We start from the raw sequence: 23,775 nt of genomic DNA on the forward strand, positions 1-23,775 counted from the left end.
GTATTCTTGTATGCAATGTTTTTTTTTTTTATTCTTTTATTTTTCACCTCCACCAAAGCATTTTTAAAAACTTTTCAGTATGCTAAAACTATGATCATGTTTGCTACTATGTCTGAACTGCTAATTTTGCTGTGATTCTCGGATTCACAGCACTTGTCATGATGAGTTGTTTTCATCTACCCTTTGTATTCTCCTTCTCTTTGCTGTGTTTCTGGGATTATTCAAGCCAAGTATTTATTTTCAGCAACTCATTTCCAGTTTTGCATAGACTGTGAAACGTGATATGGCTTCTTGGGTGCTCCAGAATCATTATTATTGTTGTTATTATTGCCATTTTCTTCCGTTCCCATCTTGAGTCACAATATTAAAGTATACAAGACATTCTGGAACTTCCATATGCTTCTTTTCTTGTCATTATGTATGAATAAAATGTCTCGCATTGACAAATATGGGTTGTATTATCTATTTGTCATGTGGAATGAAAATTGTGTGTGTGTGCGCGCATGTGAGGTTGAATAATCTGAACTTTTGTAGCATCAAACAAGTTTGTTGATACATTCATTCCTCTTGGATGAGGCTAAACCAATCACAAGGAGAGAATTGTTTGAAGTAAGAGTGAAGCTTAGCAGCAGAAGATAACGGCAGCAAGTGGATATCTTCTAAGTGATAAGAAAGTAATGGATTTGTATTGTTAGTAAATTTGTTAACATTAAACAAGGTTTATAAAACAAAACCCCCAAAATCTCTGTACTTCTAGGTTCAAAGTTAATTTGTCATCATTTACCAGTAATTGAGATGTTAGATAAAAAGAGATAATCTAACTTTTCAGTTAATTGACTGACATCCAATACAGATTATAAAGCTAATGGTTCAATATCTATGTAAATGTGTTTGTATGAATATGTTCTTATAAATTCATGATACATCATTATGATATTCCACTCTTGAAGTATTTATTCACTTGTGCCCATTCATGTCAGTAGAAGAAAGAAATTGCAAGATTACAGATAACATTCATTTATATATATATATATATATATATATATATATATATATATATATATATATATATATATAGCAATAATAAAGTCACAACAGAGGAATGCAGGGAATGCATTGATAGCCAATCTTGATTTAATGAATAATCCGAATTTTCGAGGAACCTTCCTCTTCTTCAGGGATGACAGTGCGAATATTCGCACTGTCATCCCTGAAGAAGAGGAAGGTTCCTCGAAAATTCGGATTATTCATTAAATCAAGATTGGCTATCAATGCATTCCCTGCATTCCTCTGTTGTGACTTTATTATTGCTATTTCTAGTACTGCCAATACGCGGAACAACTACAATATATATATATATATATATATATATCTCCCTAGTTGGCACCTTAGGGAGACATATTGGGGGGAAGTGTCTTCATTAGGGAGACAACTGGTCATTAAAGGACAAGTTCACCTTCATAAACATAAGGATTGAGAGAATGTAGCAATATTAGTAGAACACATCATTGAAAGTTTGAGGAAAATCAGACAATCCGTTCAAAAGTTATGAATTTTTGAAGTTTTTGTGCAGTACCCGCTGGATGAGAAGACTACTGCAGTGTATGAATAACTTAGATGTCACATGTGTACAACAATATAAGGAAAATATAAAGAGAATTTCACAAAATTCCATCTTTTGAAAAAAGTACAGATTCCCCTGACTCGTTACCGATAAATGTTATGGGTAATATTATTCCCCCTGCCTTTAGAAAGAGGCAAGTCAATTGCTCTTTTATTATGCGAAAAAAGTGAAAATATGTTGAATTTTCTTTTATATTTTCTTTATACTGTTGTACGCATATGACTCACAAGCTGTAGTAGTCTCCTCATCCAGCGGTTCCAACACAAAAATTTAAAAAATTCATAACTTTTGCATCGATTGTCCAATTTTCCTCAAACTTTCACTGATGTGTTCTACTAATATTGTTGCATTTTCTCAATCCTTATGTTTATGAAGGTGAACTTGTCCTTTAAGGAGACAATTTTCTTGTCTCCATTGCGTAAACTGCCATTGAACATGCAGTAATAAATTTGCATATAAAACAAATGGAAATGTCTTCCAAATGACCCATCTAGGAGTATATATATATATATATATATATATGAATTAGCGAAAATATACTTGCAGTATGGATTGATTGTTCGGGTCATGTGAGATTTATATTAATTAGTTGAGCAATCAATCCATTGATCACCATAAGGTTAATTAAATGTGAAAAACATATAACTTTCACATCAAATCACTGTGTTGCACTGACCTGGCAATGACTGGAATGTCCAGATATATCAACCCTAAACATGATTTCTTACAATATTTTTGTGTACAAACCAAAGGCAACTTTGTAAGACAATAACCTCACTGTCCATCTGAGTCATGTAACCATGTTATATCATAACCAATATTATTGTTCAGGGAAATTCAAAAATTCCATCACTTTCTCTGATTTTGATGCAACTGTTGCCATAGCATTTCTATGCTATGGATTTATGAATAAATCATTAAATGGTAAAATATCAAAATGAAATGGCAAAAACACTTCTGGTTTGACACATGCTTTGTTTTCTCTAATAGATGTTACATGCACTAGTTGTGTATATAGTGTTTGTATGAATGTATACTGCATGCAGTTTTGAATGCATAATGCCTTTCAACACAAATTTTAGCCTGGTAGTCTCCAGACATCCACCAGCTTGGGATCATCCAGGGATTTTTTGTAGATTTGGCAGAATGTGAGACATATGAAAAAAAAAAAAACCAAACAACAGCAATGTTCGACATAGATCCCTGTTGGAAGGGGTATATGGGAGGCTGCACAGAATGGCTGTATCAATTCCGATGCATATATGCATGAAGTCTGTAGTCTCACAGTAACATTTCCAAGACTCAAAACTGCTTTTATAACCCGAACCACTTTTAATGTGTTTAATGTTGTACAGTATCGTATATGTACAATGTTTGTGACTACCTTCCCGACTGTCTCTGGAGTTTTCAGATGCAATTAATGCTTAAAGGCCTGTATTCATTTGGGGCCCTCATGTTTCGGGCTATGCATGAAGAATATTCACATGATAGTTTGATTTCGATTGAAAGCCAATCCAAGTACATGTACTGTAAAAGTGGACATTTTCGCGGTGTTGTGACATTTTCGCGCATTTCGCGCAACCAGAAACTAGCACGAAAATAAAAGCACGCAAATATTTTTGCTTGCCATGTGTTCCAGTAGTTGATGTCTTGATTCCGCGGAATTAAAAACACGCAAAACTCTTCTTACCCGGCTGAGCACGAAAACTTAGTCGCACGAAAATATCCACTTTTACAGTATATGAAATAGAGCAGTGTGTGTGCATGTGTTTTTAAGAGGCATAGAAAGGAACAACATACAGTACATAGGCCAAATGCCCAGTTTACCAAGAATGGACTTACAAATTTCAGCATGTTCCAGTCAAAGACGTAGTCGTACGTGTAGCCTAACCGGTGGAAGAGGTTGCGGAATAGCTGTCGGAGGAACGAGTAGTCCGGCTTCTCGTCAAATCGTAGATTCCTCGTGTGGTTCAGGTATGTTGCAAACTCAGCTGCAGTGATTGAGGAGAGATAGCAGAAGGAAATTCCAGAGAGATCGATGATTATTAGGATCATACTAGATGAAAAATTATATGGACATTAATAAAACAGACTCATGTTTACGTCTGAAATTTGGCACGTGACTATAAAAAAAAAGAGAAAAAATATGTTGCTCTGGTGCTCAGGAAAGGAAATGAAAAAGATGGTAGACCTGCAGTGGGAAATGAAGAACAAAGATTACAATGAGTGCATCGTATTTCTCTGTAATCCCTCCGATACACTAAACATTGTCAGCCCAATATGACTTTCATGTCAAATGTCTAGTGGCCTTTGAACTTATAACGGAATTCTGAAGACACTTCTTCACAGCATTCATAGTTTGTCATAACCATCATATCACTCTTATTTCTAAAAACCAAATCCATAATTATGCCTTTCACGAGGTACGCACTAAATTCATCATAAGAACAGCACATATAACTAAAATGTCATGATGTAGAAAAGTTATGTTTCAGCAATACGATGGATCATCCTTTGATTTGAATCATTTTGATTGTAATTTTTCAATCATCGTAGGCTCAATCAAGTATACCGGTACATTTATCTTTGCCTTCTGGGTTTCTCGTTCACAAAAAATACTACAGGAGGATAAGATCTGATTGGTCAGCGGCAGTGCCTACATAACTTAGATCAGGGATTCATGTCATACACGTTCTCACAAGGTGTTAACAACTCATTATAGTGAACAGTCATATCACTGGGGCTCCTATGAATGACACATTTTATCAGCATCAAACAAACTGGGCACCTGAAAGGCATTGTTGGACATGCTTAGCCCTAAGTCCACATGCCAGTAAAATAAATATTGGACTGAAAAGAAATCTGCCCAAAACAGGAAGTGATTTCTAAGGGTCACACTGAGGTCAGGTTGACAAGCCGGAGCATTATGGGTGGGTGGTGGCATGTGACTCGGCCACAGGAGGAGGAGGATATGACATCAGCAGTGGTATGTGTGTCTGCAGCCTGTTTGTGTGGGGAACGAAGGATGTACCTGTTACTCGCCAAGATTTCGAAATCCTCTTGACTCACACAACCTCAACACGACTTCGGCGAGGACGTGGGCCAAAGACGGCCAACAGTTGCAAAACATTTAGATATTGAGCCAGGTTACACACATGAACAACCCACAACCTTTCTCCCTGCCCCCACCCCCCCCCCAAAAAAAAAAAAAAAAAAAGAAAAGAAGAAGACAAGATAGAGGGGAAAAAATTGATTTCATGTTTCCACTGTAGCTGCACGAAGACAAGTGCCCGGGGCAAGCAAGAAAGTAGAAAGGACGGCGTATACACCCTACAACAGTATTGTAGCTACTCATCCATGAAAATACACAGGCATAACAATGCTCTGAAATACAAATCAAAGACATGATATGGGTATTCTTTTCTTCTTCTTTTTTTCTTTGTTCTTTTTCTTTTTTTTTTAACACCACAAAACGATCATACTCCTGGCATCACCAACCCACACACCCATATCAATGACTATGGCATCATACAGTAGTAGCAATAGGGTAGTTTGTAGCATACTCTGTATATATTTCAGCAGTCTTCTCAGAATTTTACGCTAATCTCTCTTCAGATGGCAAATACCAAATGCTCTGTGAATTAACTTTACAGCTGTAAAACATGCTCAATGACATCCCTGATTGTAACAGCTGTAACAGAAACATAATGTGTACCACAAAAGGCAAGAAAAATGTCCTGAAATACAGCAGACGGCAGAAAACTAGAAGAAAAAAAAATCCACCTGCACTATTAGGCTTCTTGTGTTTATAATGGCACAAGGGTGGAGTTACCTGACTGGTAGGCAGTGCCAGTACTTGTCAACAATAAAACTAATGCGGCATGACAGAGTTCCGTATTGCATTATTACCACACATAAAAAAAAAATAATAGTAATAATGCTTGGTACAAAGTCCAAGTAATGTCATATCAACTAACAAAGGAAACACAGCAAACACTGTCCTATACACGATCAAAACATTTTCAATGCCGGAGCCTGATCATAACATTTTGATGAAACGTGACAAATAGCCATATGGTCATCAGGGTATCTGATGCAGCAAGGAGATTTTTATTCATATTCTGTTCCACTAACACATATACACACAATGAATATAAAGGGTGACTCAGAACAGCCTCAATATACCTTTGACTTCAAAGCCGCTTTTCTAAGAGGTATCATTTCTATTAAAACTTTTGATCTTCTATAACTTATTCTCCTCAGATCTCAAAATCTAACCTTAAATATAAAATTTTGTCTGGAGACTTTAGAGCCATTTTTGTTTTCTTATTTAAAGCAAGGTCACATATTGAACCTTCTCCATTGTGAAAAGAAATTAGCCCTGCTCTGTGGCTGCCCACACCAGCATGTTGCAGGGCATATTGAGGGAGCCCCACTCACTCTTGTAACCAACACTGTGGCCACAGAGTTTGAGCCGACTATTCTAAGAGTTCAAGAACTCACTCATGCCACGGATTGGCTAAAACCGATAATGCAGTATCCAGTGTCGTGACATGCACAGTGTAAGGAAGATATACAGTCTCGACTTTCCGCTGATTAAGGGGCTATATAATGTAAGCTTTTGTTCTGTTTTTATCACTTTTCCACGTAGGAGGGGAAGGGTGGTTGCGGAAAATGATGCAATTTACTGATCTGCCGGCATTCAGTTTCTGAAATGGAATACTCCCCATGATGCGATTCCCATTTCACTAAAGGGATTATGCACTCGTGCGAGTTAATGAGTAATGACCATAGGAAACATGATGCTGATAACCTAGCAACCATGTAGAGGCTGCACATGACAGACATTTCAAATGGTCCACATATATCACATTTGACAGCATTTATTGAACTATGTTTTTTCTACAGCACAGGCATGATTTCTAGCTCTCTATACGATAAGTATATTACGGAACTTTGGTTTACTCCCATCACCACAACATAAGAGAGAAAAGAATCTGTGCAAAAAGAAGGGAGGGGAAATTGAAATGAAGACCCAAATAATGAGGAATAGGCATACCATCCATATCATGTTTGTATTTTGCATTGAATCATCAGTCACAAAGTTTGGTAGTTTTCTTAAAATTTCCGTCAGTTCAGGTAATCAAAAATACATAAATCAACATAAAATCAACCATCCTGAAGTTTCTCTTGAGTTGAATATTTGTTGTAAACAAAATGTCATCACGGCACCGATTTCAAAAAACTTATTCACTTTTACACTCAGAATCAAAGATTAGAGAAGAAACAAAAAATGTTGACGATGAACTCCTCCAAAATAAATGTAATTTCATTCCCATGTGACTCAAAACATGTATAAACCATACATTCTGCTGGCATAATTTGATCATATCACAATGTGAGAAGGCAGGCAGCTTCAAGAACAGTCATAAATGTACAAAGTGTTGCTGACTACATGTTCCCAATGTGTATTTCATAGTTAATCCCTTCTGCACTGCTTCGAGTTATCAGGCCAAATGCTTATTAAGTGTTTTCAATTTTGCAAGTATCATTCGACTCTGAAAACTATCCATCTCAACTTGGCTAGCATACATTCCTTTCAGCTTCAGCATGTTTAGTTGAACAATTTATGATACAATGGAGGTTTTGTTTTTGGTTTTTTTTTCACCTGAAGTCTACTCTAACCTTAAATCACTGGAACTCTGTGACGGTTGAAACCTGTTGGTTACAAACAGACAATCATTATTTGGCCTGCATAGAGGAGTGTCAGCCAAAATGACTCTCAATTTGTTGCCATTCCTCCGGTGCCTTTGTTCAGAGGATGTCTTTAGTAAACTAATTATGATCGGCAGTAAATTTACAATGATTCTAAATTGTTCCCATCACCCACATCCTATCACCGAAAGAGACGGGCTACCTTATTGGCAACTGCTACTGTCTCGCTCGTCACTGGGTTGCGAGCGCGCAGATGAAGGGGAACTCACAGTAGGATACACGATGTGAGATGGCACTCAGACGATGATGAAAATTTGCTGAATGATCGTTGGGATGTGCCAATTTATGCAGTTTTTTCCCCCCTCCTGCTGCTCCGTGACAAACCGTCTCTTACAACTTGAGGATTTATGACACCCCGTGTTGACAGAAGATCTCTATCTGCAAATTACGTTGGTGCCCAATGCTCTGATTGAATACAGCAACCTAGAAAAATAGAATTATATCGGGCACTTTCTGGTCTTCTTTTGTCAAGCAATTAGCCTCCCTAATTTGGGAGTGAGGAAGGAGACTCTTGCTTTCAGCTTCATTTTTTTAGTAGTCTGGCACTTTTGCTACATGAGAGGGACTATTGCCAAACAAGCAATTATCTAAAACTATATCAAATGGGGGGGGGGGGGGGGAGAAACATGTGCTGACTTTATCAAATGAGTGTACTAATGGTATTTAGTATATGCTGGTAGAACACAAAGGATTTGTCCCCTTACATGTTTGTGTTGGCTTGTTAGTTTTTGGTTTATTTTATTTTTCGGGGGGGGGGGGGGGGTGTCGTGTTTTTTTGATTAATCATGGAGGCTAACAATCCACTACTATGAAATGGACAAAGTGCATTGAGTGTTCTCTAGGTCTCAAAGTGGTAGGATGCCCACGCACTTCGCTAGCTGTAAGCCACCCAAAAAACACTGCCTCCCACTGCAATTTCTTGCAGTAAACAATGAAATATGTAGGAAACATAGCTGCTGTTGCAAATTTCCATAGTGACAATGCAAACAGAAAGGGCCAATTCCCAAACAAGTTGTGATGATTTCTCTTAAGAAATTAATAGCAGTATTTTTATGAGCAAATGCAGATTTTTTTTTTCAAAGTAGGTATAAAAAGAAAGTAAAAATGTGATGCTTGTATTCTTAATATCACATAAATTAATCCATACAGATGACATACTGATACAATATCTTACGGTGTAGACAGAAATGAAAGGATAAAAGTACAAGTTAATTATATTAACAACAAAATGATTTAGCATGACATCATTCTCATGCATATTGCTGTCACCTGATTCATTTCGCTTATTTAGTTCATAATTGTGTCTTTGGGATGTCTTTAAAATGAGGGACAACAACCTTCAAAGCGAGCAAAGTCTTAACACTTTTGAAGCACGACCAAGTTGTTCATGGAGACATGTGGCAATAGGGAAGAGGTGGGGGTGGGGGTGGGGTAAGGGGTCTTGAACATAGACTTAAGATCTGGTAAAGGATCAGCTCTCAAGCTGAGCAATGACCAAAAGTGTTGCCTAACTAATAGGACATTCCCGTGTTGGTGATGCCTCCTACCCACTTAGGAGTATCCTGTTATTGCGGGTGTCGTGGAACGGATTCCAGGTAAACCTGATACCGTGGGTAAGGATCATGGCTTTAATACTGAGTATGACGACACTAATCAATCAGGAAATGGTCTAAAGGTGCAAAAAGAGAAAAAAATACTGAATAAATTTGACACAACAGTATTGACAAATATGCTTCAGGCCGACCCATCTTATCAACTGACATATTTAAAGATACATTAAATCTCTTTGATCTCTATTATCTATCTACATAGTAGATGTACATAAAAGCTGTATATCTGGTAATTCTATACTTTTACTCATAAGCCGATGATTGCAGTTTCCCTAGACATTGAAAAAAAAAATAGTTGTCTACTTTAATGGCATTGGTACATTCTATTAAAAAACTGCACTGTCATTATTTCCTAGCCTGATCTACCTTTTCTGTTTTTCTTGCATATTGGGCTTTTGTTTAATCTAGACCTGCCGTTTGTTCTTTGCCAGACAATGCGAGAGATAGAAACACAGATACAGCCTATTTGTTTGACGATGCTTAACAAAGGCACAGGGTTTGTACCTCCATCTCCCCGGCATCCTCCAAATATTCTCCTTCAAAAAAACAATCTCAGCCTCTTAATGGTGTTGTCTGTCGTCTAGCAAAGGATGCAGTCACAACTGGAATCAGTATCTCCCACTGGCCTTGCCAAGAATGCACATTTGGCTGGTTGTTATCATTTAAAGGGCAGCAGAGGAGTTGAACAAGCCCTTAAAATGTTCCAAAATATACTGCCTGAGAGCCACCTACAATGTGTACTGGCATCCAACATGCTAGAGCCTAACTTTGAAAATCAAGCCTCTTCGTAATTTGGTGTCGTATTCTGTGAATTCTCAACTGCTGTTGCTTGCGCACAAAAGGAATCTCAATGAGAGTGCACCCATTTTTAGGCCATAACTATCGGGCAAGAATGGTGAAACACGTTACATGAGCTGCCATCCTCCCACATATTTCAAGGCAAGAATAAGTTTGTTGCAGAGGTTTTCTTCTCTCCTATTCTTAATTCACAATCCTTCACCTCCTCTTTTCCTATTCCTCCCAAAATCTCTGTAAATAAAGGATAAATGAATAAATAAGATACAATGACAGATAACACTTGAACAATTACCTTTAAGCTACAAGCCTAGGGTACAATCTTATGTCACAGGGAGAGAAATTCCTCGTATCTCATTCTTACTCTGAGTAACAGAAATATCACACATCTGCTGGGTAGGGGGGAAAATTTAGACTGTATTTGTAAGACTGCTGTGCTGAAGTAAGCTCCAACAAAAGCATTCATATATTGCTTGCTAATGCTTGTCACGCAATTGATATCAAAGTAATAATTTTGTACTCTTTCATATGAATGTTGCTTTATACTTGCGACCCAGGTGTCATTTTCTTTGATGGGATGCTACATTCCTTAGGTGCTGTTGAATGATACAGACACACATGATTACAAAAAAAAGTCACAACAGAAAACACTTCACAGAATGTGATTTGTTCTGTTCTTTTTTTTTTTTTCTGGTGTGTGTGTGTGTGTGTGTGTGTGTTTATGTGCTACATACATGTACATTATGTACCATGCATACAGAGGCACTACAGATAATTTCAATGAAATCAACATCATGCTCTTGAAACTGTAGAGTCATGTAATGTGCATACTGAATTGAACGTCTGACACATGAGCAATCATGGAGCGTAACGGGGGTAGGGGATAAAGAAAAAAGGGGGTGGGGAAGCAGTTAATGTGGGCATGGAGAGGCTCCACTAGCCAATCAGCATAGTTTCCATGGCTACCAAGGAAGGTGCTGAGGGACTTTGGGGGAAGTGGCTGGCCGGACAACGACGCTTGGTGAGAATGACCGGTAGTCTGGGAAAAGTGTGGACCACTGCGCAGGAAAAGAATGGACATTACCTAAGAGACCTACAGGTTCAGATAAGGGAGGACAATAATTGTAAGGCAAAACGAATACACATACATTGTACTCTATTATCACTACAAGAGTTTGTAATGCATCCACAGTATGCATATACCCAACAGCAATTTGTTACTCCTTATGACCATGTAGCTTCATAGGTTTTTGGGTTTGTTTCTTTCAACCAATCTAAAAGATGAATGTTTCACTTAGTTTCTATTCTATTCAGAGACAGTATCTTAAAATAAAGAGAGAGATAATGAATACAACACACTTAGTTAAAGTCGTCCCTTTCATCTTAACCCATTGCTAACGAGATGATTTTGCCATTGACAAAAAAAGCATTTCCCATAGACATCTACTCGAGTATACTTTGGACTGGTCTTCAACTGCTCATACCTTCAAGGTGAAAGCCCTGGCAATTGCCATATGAGAACATGTTCAATATTTTTTAACTTAGCATTTACATTGCATTGGTACCTTTTTTCTTTTTCTTTCTTTTTTTTGTTTAAAATAATCCTACACTTTACATGATGTTTGGGTTTTTTGTTGTTGTTGTTTTTTTTTTGGGGGGGGGGGGGGAAGGAAGGGGAATTTTTCCCCATCTTTTCTCCAAAAGGAATCTACAAAAGGAATTTACCATTCCTCTTTTATTGAGTAAGAGATGATATATTCACGAGTTGTTGTTTTTTTTTTCTTGTGTGCGTTTTTTCTTTCATTCCACCCAATATCCCCCTTGCATGCTCTTTAGCCCATCCATAAATTTTCATTGGTTACTTACGTGAATACCCCTTGCAGAGCACCTCGATGGGAGTGGACATCTTCTTCTCGCTGATCTTCTCGTACTTCTGCTTCTTCGTCGCCGCCTTGAGGCCCTGCCACGGTAAGCTGCCCCGGTTGAAGTACATCAGCATGTAGCCCAGAGACTCTAGGTCATCTCTCCGACTTTGCTCTGCAGGGGAGGATGAGGGGGGAAAATTGTGAAAGATGCGTGAGGGCCAGGGTTAGACAAGAGATGAGTTTACAAACACATTCAAACTTTATGCACATATTCTACACAAAGATTGTTCCTAACAACCAGAAAGCTTGCCCACGGCTTGCCTGACATAGCAACAACTAATGTATGCAGTTGGATTCTAAGTATTGATTTTCATTCATCAGTTCATTCAAAGTTTGTTGCTAGGGGACCCAGGAGAGAAACAATCAAAACTCTCAAAAACTTAAGTCAATTAATTTATCAGGAATACTGAAAGCACTGATGTTATGGTTGGTGCGATATGAAGAATGCCTTTGTTCTGTGTGTGTTAAAAAAAGTTCTGTGCATGTGTATGTAGTGTTTGTGTGTGTGTGCATTTCAAAACTTGAACTCAAATGTAGTTCCTGGAGTCTGTTTTGCAGCTTCTACTTCATATCATGTCATAATCTTCTCCACAATTTTAATTTTACACTCATATCAATGTTCAAGAAATACACGTCAATAAAAAAAAAAAAAAAATCTTGAGAGCCAGTCAACATCCTGCTATGACTAGTAAAGTGTCCTATCTTTCAAGACTACCTGCCCGAACAGGGAAGTGCTTCCATTTGATTACATACATCGTTAGCATAAAGAGCAAACATACATAACATGTAGATTACACCTAGCAACAATATCAAGAACAAACAGAGCATTATCATTGAGAAGGGAGAAGAACATGAAAAATAAACAAAAGCAAGTAAAGTATGCAGTTATAACAAGACTGGAGTAGCACATTAATAAAGATTAAATAAGTATCAAACAAGATATATCACCCCTGCAAAGTATCATCCCAAAATATTTTACCGTACACGAATAAAACTAAATTAAAAGTGCCTATATGTAGTACCTATCATTTACCTTTTTTAACACAATTAGTGGGGGTTTTTTTATCTCTGGAGATAACATACTAATGTCTAAATATGACTATTTGGGGGTTTGGGGGCAAATGATGTACAACATATTACTGACCGAACACAAAAACGGAACGAACTTTAAAGTGCCTTAAATGGGATTGCATTTATAAAACAGCACCATGAGTTGAAAACTTCGATAATTCCTACACATGATGTGTCTAAAATTACCCTAATGAAGAAAGAACAAAAAATGCCCTAAATGTATAATGACAAGTATACAGAGGTACATGCATGGTACCATATGTTACCCCTGAAACAGGAGCTACACAATTTAAGCACAGGCATGATATACTATCCACACTTGCATTCCCAATGCTCTGACTGAACAGCTTGTTAGTTTTAAACAGCAAAGGCGGCCGAGATTTACGATAGTGCTGTAATCACAGCCTTGGCTTATCCTTCCTGTCAGAAATGCCTCCAGTCAAACATTACTAGCACATATTAACCCATGGGGGACGAACTGATTTTGCTACAAGACATTTTCCATAGACGCCTGCCCAAGTAAACTAGGGACAAGTCGTCAGTGGGTTAAGTGCTAGGTGCTGAACAAGTTCATGCAGTTGTAGAACAGATTTGCACAGCACACACAGATCTCTGTGAGAAACATGAGCGCATGATTGATATTCAATAGATGAAGGAAATGAGATTTTTCTATTGAGTGCTTCAATGCATACGAAGCAACGACAGCACATAGATTGACTATTATGCCACTTGAGGGTGCCCCAAAAGTGGTGAACCCTAGGTACTCTGAAGGGGTTCAGGTTGAGAGAGGGAAACATTCTCTCATGATGTTCATAAACCACACACATGATTTCAAGCATTGGCAAATTTTGTAACGTAGAATGTTAAACAAACTGTATGTGTCAATGAAGTAACACGAATATGAATGTTATTTTTATACAACTTGCATGTCAATTCATTTAATATACATCCCAAGTGCCAATGAGAGTGCTCAGTGCTGTAATCTTGTCCCTTTCTCAGCATTCACACAGATATCTATGAATCTATGTAGCCCTTGGGACACAATATCCACTTTTCTGGAGTTCAGGGTGAAGCGTATTGTTTCTCTGTTGAGTGAATCACCATATTTGTGAAGAAAAAAAAATCACTTTCTGCCTCATTGGGAATTCAATATTCACCCCCAAGTGTCTCCCCTTCTCCCTCCTTCCCACTGGCTGAAGCATGAGGCTACGCAACACACAATCTTGCCATTGAGTGCGAGAGAACACGGCCAGATAATAAAGCACAGCCACAACAGCGTTACATACATGTAGCTCTCTTTGTGTCCTGTATGAGAGAGTCATTCTTGTGACAGGTACACAGGCTTTACATACAATTTGTGAACCCATGAGCACTGTGTACAGTGGGCAAACATTTCAGTCTGTTATGTCCTGTATTGCAATCACTGTCTAGGTTCATATCTTTTGTCGTCTATAGATACCAATTGATGGGCACATGGACTGGGCTAGCCGGAAAGCGGGGCAGAGTAAATATTACAGTCTGTGTAAAGGAGAAATAACCACTCAAGTGTCCTGAGCTGACACAGAGCAGGAATTTCAATCATACGTCACATCATTCATGACTACTAGAATGCTTTAAACTCACACAAACACACCAATTTTGTTCTCAGGCACTCATGCATCACTACTTGTGTCACAATGTAACATGGATTTCTGCCAATCGCCATATGATACTCAACATACACAATATGCCAAACGATTTGTAAATCTGAAGAGTCTAGCCTCCATTTCTACAACATGCCGGCTGATGTGTCTAAAGACTGAACTTGGTTCATCTCAGCTTCAGAAGATGACTCTTGTGTCTGAATGAAACACAATAGTAAACTTACCTTAAAAAGATACATCAGACTTTTTGACCTTCATACAAATACCCTTGCACATTCAAGCCAAAGGAGAGGAAGGGTTTTTGGGAGAGATACACATGTTTCTTGCTATCAAACATGTGATACAGCTGGGACAGAGTTTGAACCCTGTGCTTGCTATCATACATCATTTTCCCCCACAAAATACAATTCAACTCTTGAGAACTTGTGTGAATGAGGTCTACAGCCTTTTGACTTTTTTCATCCTACAGGCCAACGTATGAGGCCTGCATCAAAGCGGTATCAAATCATATTTACTTTTCATTACATGTAGACAATATTACTGTGGAAGGTTACTGGTTACACCGAAGGCTCAGTCTCATTCCTGGCTCCTGTCATATTTTCCAGGAATTTGCCAGGCGGTACATCTCAAAACAGTTTCCCATTATCCCTCAATCCATCACGGCGACCGTATAAAAGGTCATATGGGGAGGGGAGCATTGGATGAAACAGCATCATCTCCCTCAACTTGTTAGGTTTCTAACACTGCACTGCATGAAAACAAAACAAGATACTCTCTCTATTTGAATGGATAAGGCAGACATATTGTAACCTATGGCTTTTGATCCATATGGAATTCTGTCAAATATCACTTTTCAAGTTCTCAATTTACACTCTGCAACATTAAGGCAATCTTTCTAACTAAACAAACATTAATTAGCTGCAAAATCATAGTATGATAATGGGAATGGAGTCATTCTATATTGAACCATACAGTTTATCTATCAATCTGAATCAATATGCTTGGCTCAGCAACTACAACCATGCACATAGTATACAGTTGTTAAAGGGACACAGTCCTCACGAAATTTAAAAAAATATGTTGTTGTTGGTACCTCCAATGAACTACTTTCGCCAAAAACAAACTTTAAAATCACCAAATAAGCTCCTACATTTTGGTTGAAAAAGTGTGACTCTGCATGGCGAATATGCTAATGAGCAAGACTTGGCGGAGAGTCATACGTCGTCGATGCACAACTCTTTCCAGCCGTGTTCTGCTCGTTATCCGTACGCTCCCTAGTTTACCCGGATGCATGAAGACGTCGGTGGCTACTCCGACTCGTATTTGACATTGTTTCTACGTTGTGTGTGTGTGTGTGTGTGTGTGTGTGTGTGTGTTTGTGTGTGTGTGTATGTATTGTGTATTATATTCGCACGTGTGGACGGTACAACTAGATGATAGATCTACGGTAGATACGCGTACGCATCCTGTACGCGGTTTGCCCTTCGCACTTTTCCAGTCTCAAGCGCAGCTGCAGCCCTACCTGTCGCCGCTCATGCATGTTCTATAGTACGTACAGAGTGTACATATTTGTAGGTAGAAACGATTTTACACAGGCCTGCTAGTACACTACAGGGGCGACCGCATTCAGCGTCGTCTGGTCAGGCTATCTTACATCAGTAGTTTTGCTCGAATCGTGCAGAAAATTTCCCAGGAAAATCCTTTTTTCCGTCCCAGACCAACAAAAGTATCGTGAAAGGTGAGCTGTATGGCTGGGAAATATCGGTACAACGATGCCGAACATAAGAAACTTTTTAGGGCCTACAAAATCTCGAAATCGTGTTGTGACCTACCTGTGCGTGGACAATTTGTGAAGCGATGTTTTTACGTGGACCGGCAGGCTGTGGCCCTCGGTTATAAACCGAGAAAACTCCTGAAACCAGATGCAATCCTGACCATTTGGTCACATGAGTTATAAAACAGAAACACCTCGAGCATCGACTTCGAAGAGAACCGAGGGAAAAAAGCGTAGAGAGGTAAGGAAAGTGGCTAGCTATGTTTAATTTACCGTGGGCCTGCAGCCGGGGTTGGACTGCAGTACAGTGCCACTGAGCTAGCTGCTGCCAGTGCCGACTGGACATGCACGGCAAAGTGGAGCGAAATCATATCCCTACGACCCCCTGTGTTTACCCTTCCCGGCTCACGTCATATTTTTTTTTTTTTCGAGGAAAGGCGATTATCTGACTACTTACAGAAATATTGAGATACAAACAATATTTTCTTTGAAGAATTCGACTCTCTCATGCACAGGTTATCTTCGGTTTGAATGCCAAAATCGACTGGACGGAGTCGAGTGTACTGTGTATGTATACATTGGTATGGTAAGGATTTGCGCGCGAGAGTGGTTTCTACGCTAAGAAGTATGCAACACGGACGGAAGCTAGAAAACGACCGTGCCTATTTGATGTCAAGTTCATGGTATATTTGGTTTAAAAATACATATAAATTTATGTTTACAATATTAATTTTTCGTAAATTATATATATCTAAGCTTGAAATATTTTGTTTGAAATTATAAAACCACAAACTTTCACATTATATGATAAAATTGCAACTAATCATTTGAACACTTAAATTGGTTTTTAGAGGCACGGCTGTCAACTTGGTGAGTAGGGCATGCACTACGTAGCATCTTTTTGCCGGCTCTTTCACGATCGCTTGCAGGAATTATTTTTCAAAAATCGCGTACGGAGACAATTTTTGATGTCCAAGCGTATAAATTGGTGAAAGTTTATATTTTTTACTCTTCTTAATTATCAGTACAGTGAAAATCTCAGGACTGCTTCCCTTTAAGCACTTCTATCCTTATATGATTTTAATCTGTTTGAATATCTAACAAAACAACAGAAGCAAGTCATTTATGGAATTAACCAAGGTGGGAAGGTTGGAGCCATCCCTAGATCTCGGTAGATACAGTTATATCACAGAAGGACTCACTCCACAATTGGAATACATGCCTAGTTGGGCAGGAGTACATTGTTTCTATATAGCAAAGAGTAAACCGCAAGGGGTCAGTCAGCATTGTAAATCGTCTGCCTGGATGACTGTTTTGCTGACTAATTCACCAGACTTTCACCGCAATCTTTACGACACATAACAATGTTTCCCTTGATGTGCATGAAATGGAACATACTGTCCTGTGGGTTACTCTTACGTCTCTTCATATGTGCTACAAACACACAAACGAAACTAAGCTTCACATCTAGGTAACCACCGGATCTGACCAAAGAACCATACACGGTCACACAGACACACTGTTCAAATTGCCTGTCACTGCCAACACACATTCTAGACAGATGAAAAACGCATTTCCCCATGCACCCACGAGGAAAAGAACACTTCTTCAAGTTCTCAAGCAAGCACATGTTGTAGAATATATCCAAGGGAACGGCACACATTCCTTTCCTGTCTCCATAGTAATGACACAGTTTCCGTAGAAACAAAATGTGCGAGATTTTCCTCTCCTCAGCTGTCACTCGGTTGCTCCCAATAAGGAATGTCTCAATAGACAAATTAACTAATGTCCCTATCTTAGGCATACCTTTTACAACAAAGGTTGCTCCGACCAACATGCCCCTCTGCCCCCCCCCCAAACAATAAATGACTACCAGGTGGATTTCAAGTATTAACCCGTTCCATCCTGAATTCTCAAACCCATATAGACTTAATACACAGGCCACCAGGTTCCCGTATGGAACGGGTTAAAATATGCAACCAGGGAGGTGTTAGAAAAGAAAAGACAACTCCTGCTCTCCTTTGAAGTCATGCGCGGCACCGCCGAGAAGTTATGCGCTTAAAGGACAAGTTCACCTTCATAAACATAAGGATTGAGAGAATGCAACAATATTAGTGGAACACATCAGTGAAAGTTTGAGGAAAATTGGACAATAGATGCAAAAGTTATGAATTTTTAAAATTTTTGTGTTGGAACCGCTGGATGAGGAGACTACTACAGCTTGTGAGTCATATGCGTACAACAGTATAAAGAAAATGTGAAGAAAATTCAACATATTTTCACTTTTTTCGCATAATAAAAGAGCACTTGACTTGACTCTTTCTAAAGGCAGGGGGAATAATAATACCCATAGCATTTGTCGGTAACGAGTCGGGGGAATGTGTACTTTTTGCAAAAGATGAAATTTTGTGAAATTCTCTTTATATTTTCATTATATTATTGTACGCATGTGACATCTAAGTTATTCACACACTGCAGTAGTCTTCTCATCCAGTGGTTACTGCACAAAAACTTCAAAAATTCATAACTTTTGAACGGATTGTCCAATTTTCCTCAAACTTTCAATGATGTGCTCTACTAATATTGCTACATTCTCTCAATCCTTATGTTTATGAAGGTGAACTTGTCCTTTAACTACAGGTGGAAATCAGGTGCTTTGACAAAAGAGAGCATCAATAATCGGGACTAGCGCTCTCACATCTAGAAATACTTGCCCCTACTGCATTTCGCTCTCTCTCTTTCAATGTGATGGCAACAATGAATTTGTGTACCTTGAATTGGAGCAGCGAATCAAAATGCAGTGTAAAACTTACAATTTTAACAGCAAATAGTTTAAAAGCACGCTGGTGCACGCTTTAGTGGAGTACTTTATTTGAAAGATCAAAATATCCCAGATTAAAGGATAGAAAACTAACATGCTGAAATGTGCGCATTATAGAAAAATATTAGGTTTTTAAGATGGCCTAATTTTCATTTCATTTCAATTTGCGCATTACGAAGAAACTAGAAATACATGTTTATAATATTGAATTCTTTCCTGAACTACTCTCAATCAATTCGAGTATTTCATTTTTACGATGAAAATCGATGATAAAGCTTGTAATTCAACGAAAGGTGAAATGCGTTCTTCGTCTCCGAACTTCGCCTTGCAACTAGAGCGGTGCAGAGCATGACTTCAAAGCATATAGTGGAATGCTAGACATCCCATTGTAACGTTTTGAACCAAAACATGTGTTTGCATGAATTACGAAGAGTTGTCTCTCCTTTTCTAACACCTCCCTGATGCAACATAGAAAAATATGAACTAGAAGGTTGGGTACTCAATCCCTACAGCAAACATAAAAAGAAGTGAATATACTAAAGCTAGCATATTGTATTACACTAAAAAAAAAATACTGAAATTTTGAAACACAGCAATATGAACTGTCTCCATAAAAGATTTTCTGTTTAGAATTTATTATCTGTTTACATCAAAACCAGTAACTGTTGTCGATCATTGTACCCAACCCTTCTGTGCCCCTTTAAACCACATTCTGTGGGTCGGCATTTCCTTTTCTCAGAAATGGAATCAATCATAGCTTCCTCGTTTGGCAGCAATTACGGTAGTATGGGAGGAGAGAGAGTGCGGGGTGATGTCACTAGCTAACGTCTCCCCCTCCCCCCCTGGCCAACACCTCGTTGACAACACTCTCTCAAACGAGCAGCGTGTCCCAGAACAAGACCACCCCTTGCGCCTACAAGGGGTTACCTCTTACCTCTCCTCTCCTCACAACCTTCCGTCTCTGCGAGATCATTTATCTATCGTCCATCCCGCTCTCGCATCCATCACCCATAACAGTGAGAAAGCATGACCTGCGCATCATGGTTCGTTGTTTATTGTACCTTTCCACCCATAGCTCTGGCATCAGCTAGTGATAGTCTCATCTCCAGAAACCCTGTTCCACAATTTCTCACCCCATGCTCATTGTGATGGTCTAGTCTGGACAGTAACAACAAGAGACCTACAGTTCAATAACACTACCCCTGACCAGGTTAACACTACTCAGCAAGCGATCTGATGTACAAACATCAGATTCCACGCACGCTTGCTCTCAATACCAGAGAGGTGGTGCTCATTCACATTTGTTGTTTTCCCTCCGTCTATCCGTGTTGCTAGGTACACATACCATCTCCAAAGTACCTCTAATGCAGGCTAGCTTACTGATCTTCACTCCTCAGCATCACTCGGTGAGGAGGACAGCATGTAGATGGTTTCTTGGGCAGGACAGGGGGAGTTCATCATCCAGCACTTTGGGACTGTACCGCTCACTGTATGAGCAAAGTATTGCAGGCCTAAAGAGTTGTGCGTGGTAACGGAGCGGGTAAAAACGAGAGAGCCGAAGAAGCTCAAGCCAGAGCGAGATGACTTGACAATCTGTCTGGTTTGTTTATGTACACTAGCTGCTGCCTTGCACAGCTGATGTACATTTCAAAGAGAGGGTACATCAAATTCCTGGCATTTTCTTTTGTGCTCAAAGAATTGTCCATTCAGTTCTGTCAGTCTCAGTCTCCATCTCTGACAGTACACATTTTGTGCAAGCTGTAATGAATCAAGGAATTGTGCTTTGACAATTTCATGGAGGGAAAAATGAAAACCAGCACCAAATGACATCATGGCCCTACCTTCTCCTTGGATGAATATCTACATCTATCTACTTATCTATCAACTACATACTAGTATCTATCCATCCATCTACTCTGTAGGTAGACAGATAGATAGATAGATAGATAGATAGATAGATAGATAGATAGATAGATAAATAGATAGATAGATAGATAGATAGATACAGTAGATAGATAGATAGATAGATAGATAGATAGATACAGTAGATAGATAGATAGAAAGATAGATAGATAGATAGATAGATAGATAGATAGATAGATAGATAAATAGACAGACATAGATATAGACATAGATATAGTGCACTCCCATTATAATTAGTAATACAGTTATTTTATAGAAATTCTCCCTACAACAAAGTAAAAATTCAGGTTCAAAATTATCATCTATATAGGCCTCTCTGAATATATACTTCACTGTTCTGCTATCATGAAATTTTGATATAACGAAGGAAAACAGCTGGTTCAGAGGACTTCATTATAATGGGAATTGCCGGTATAGATATATAGATAGATATAAACATACAGTTTGTACGCACAGACATACACACACATTTTCCATATAATTTCCAAAGAGACCTGTTGAAGCAGTGTACTTCACCTAGTCCAATCACATTTTTGTGTATTGTCTAGCTCAATGTTCCGCTTTACGCTTCACTGCACACAATTCTATGGATCAGTAGTTCATGCTGCCAACGTCATTACATGCATTTTGCTACAAACAAAGGATTTTTGTCATGAATGAGTAATTAGTGGAAGATAGCCGCTGTCAATGACACATGAAAATCAGCTCCAACGTGGCAGCCTGTAGTTTTACTTCAATGATTTCATCAAATAAACATTTGATAAAAGTTGGACTGACTGACAAATTACTGTTTCTGCTCTCCTGCAGAGAGACAAGGAGGAGAGGGAAGAGAACATGAGTAGGTAATTGAAACAGACTGATCAGGTCTACTTCTCAAATTTTCAAGGCCAAATCATATGTGATATTATTCAACATTTCATATAAGCTTTCTCAAAAAAATAAATGTTGCCGGTTGCAGAGTTTCACAGAAACTACGCAGCCTAAGTTTGATCAACAATCCCCTTCTATAGATGTTGCGTCCTCATTTTAAGAATGCAATTAGCATCTCTCTGAAAGAGTGTTTGAAACAAAGCCTTTAAATCCCTATAGGGACCACTAGCAGATGCCTAAAGATGAAAACAAACAAAGAGAAATGACTACAAAGCCGGTTTTTCTTTGCTAACCAAGGACCAAGTCGATCCAAAAAAATCCAATACCAGCCATGCTCATGATAGATGCCATCTGCAGAGAACATTTCGGGGGAAAACTAATGCTTGACCAATTTTGGGATGGACTTCTGGTTAAATTCAACTTGTGAAAGGGGTCTGATATCCCATTTTATACAAGGCATTCAGGGCAGCCCAGGAGCACTTCTGAAGCCCCCTAAACTCTGTATGAACAGACAAGTGGGCCTGAGAATGCTCCTGAAGCGCTCTAAGCTTTGCATGTACACGGTCACCGCCAGTGCTCCGGAAGTGGTATACGGCACACACTGTGCATAGAGTTCTCGGCCACTTCGCATACACGGGGTGGTCAAGGCGAGTGGTGATTCCCTGTATGAACAGACTCAGAGGGGCATAAAGTTGATGTTCTTCAGGAGCACTCCTGGGCCCAACTTTGTGTATAAATGGGGTATAACCCCATTTATAACCTCAACTTTGTGTATGAATGGGGTGTAACCCCAACACTCCCAGGGAACAGTCCAAGGGTCTACAGAGGAATGCAGGGATGTACGTTATGGGTCAAGCTGGTACTCTGACTGGGTTTCAGTCAGTCAGCTCACTTCCATGGGATAGGTGAGCAGTCCCCTCAACAGGTGACCACAGGCTCAGACAGACAGCGTTTGCTCCCTGTTGCTTTGTATGCACCCCAAACTAACACCACAAATTTCCAACACATGGTTTAGAAAAGCTGTCAATGGGAAACAGCTCAGTGTGAGCCTGCAGACATTATCACTGAGGTGTACGGCTGTCTCCTAAAAAGACTCTACCAAAATAGTCTCACAGATGACATGTCCTGATTATTCTGCAGCGGATCTGATTCTTCCACAGTTGTACCTTACACAACAGACACAAGAATTGTGTGCCAAATTTTGCGGGCCTGTTCATCGCTGTTTAAAGATATTCTGCTGACTGCCAATCTGTGACTGCCATGGCATGCCAATAGAGTTTTAGACTTGGAGCAAACATGGTTTGCTCTGTTCAGGCACGTAAAATAGAATAAAGTAGTACTGTACTGCCCACTGATGTATGTTCTGTCTGTCACAAGCTTTCTGTTTTTATAATGAGATTCATGGAAACTAATATTGTAGCTTGCAGATGTTCAAAAAAAAAAACTGTATACGTATTAAAAAAAGATATGCAAGAGAATCATACGAGAAGGATTGAGGGTTCCGGGAAATGCACACTGTCGAACCAATAGGTGAATCCACAGCTACTCAACGTTCACAGGGTGCACACTTACAATCAAAACCTGATCCAGTGACACAACCTAAACAGCAGCTCCCCTTCTGTTCAACTACATCAATCTCAAGGCAATACCCATACTGAAACCATTCATCACTATCAATTTTCTACCCCCTCGCACCCCCACCCCGGCCATCCATATTCACAACTTGCACATACTTCACATGTGTTTGAGGGTTTCAGAGTGGTGCTGTCAGACTCCCATCCAATCTGCCACTATACTGTGGTTGTGTCTCCGTGGATCAGGCATCATTGTTGGCATTCACAGACCTCCTTCCTGCCTGCTCACTTCTCCCTCTTTCCTTTTGCACAGTGTGACAGGGCAGGTCGATCAGGTTTACCGGCTACCACTAGCCTCTCATGTGAACCA

General features: G+C 39.2%; 1 protein-coding gene across 1 annotated transcript in view; it reads right to left on the minus strand.

The window, feature by feature from the left end:
- Positions 1-3,310: 3,310 nt before the first annotated feature.
- LOC139720746 (casein kinase I-like) overlaps positions 3,311-23,775 on the minus strand; it is an 84,293-nt gene continuing 63,828 nt past the window's right edge. The window contains exons 6-7 of the mRNA XM_071632101.1: positions 11,671-11,841; positions 3,311-3,615 (exon numbers count right to left, since the gene is read on the minus strand). Of these exons, the coding sequence (XP_071488202.1) occupies positions 3,311-3,615; positions 11,671-11,841 (476 nt within the window). The remainder of the gene's footprint in view (positions 3,616-11,670; positions 11,842-23,775) is intronic.

This window comes from Diadema antillarum, unplaced genomic scaffold (assembly GCF_040938485.1).
Source record: "Diadema antillarum isolate AM-2024a unplaced genomic scaffold, OU_Dant_1.0 scf00000132, whole genome shotgun sequence".
In the NCBI taxonomy this organism is placed as follows: domain Eukaryota; kingdom Metazoa; phylum Echinodermata; class Echinoidea; order Diadematoida; family Diadematidae; genus Diadema; species Diadema antillarum.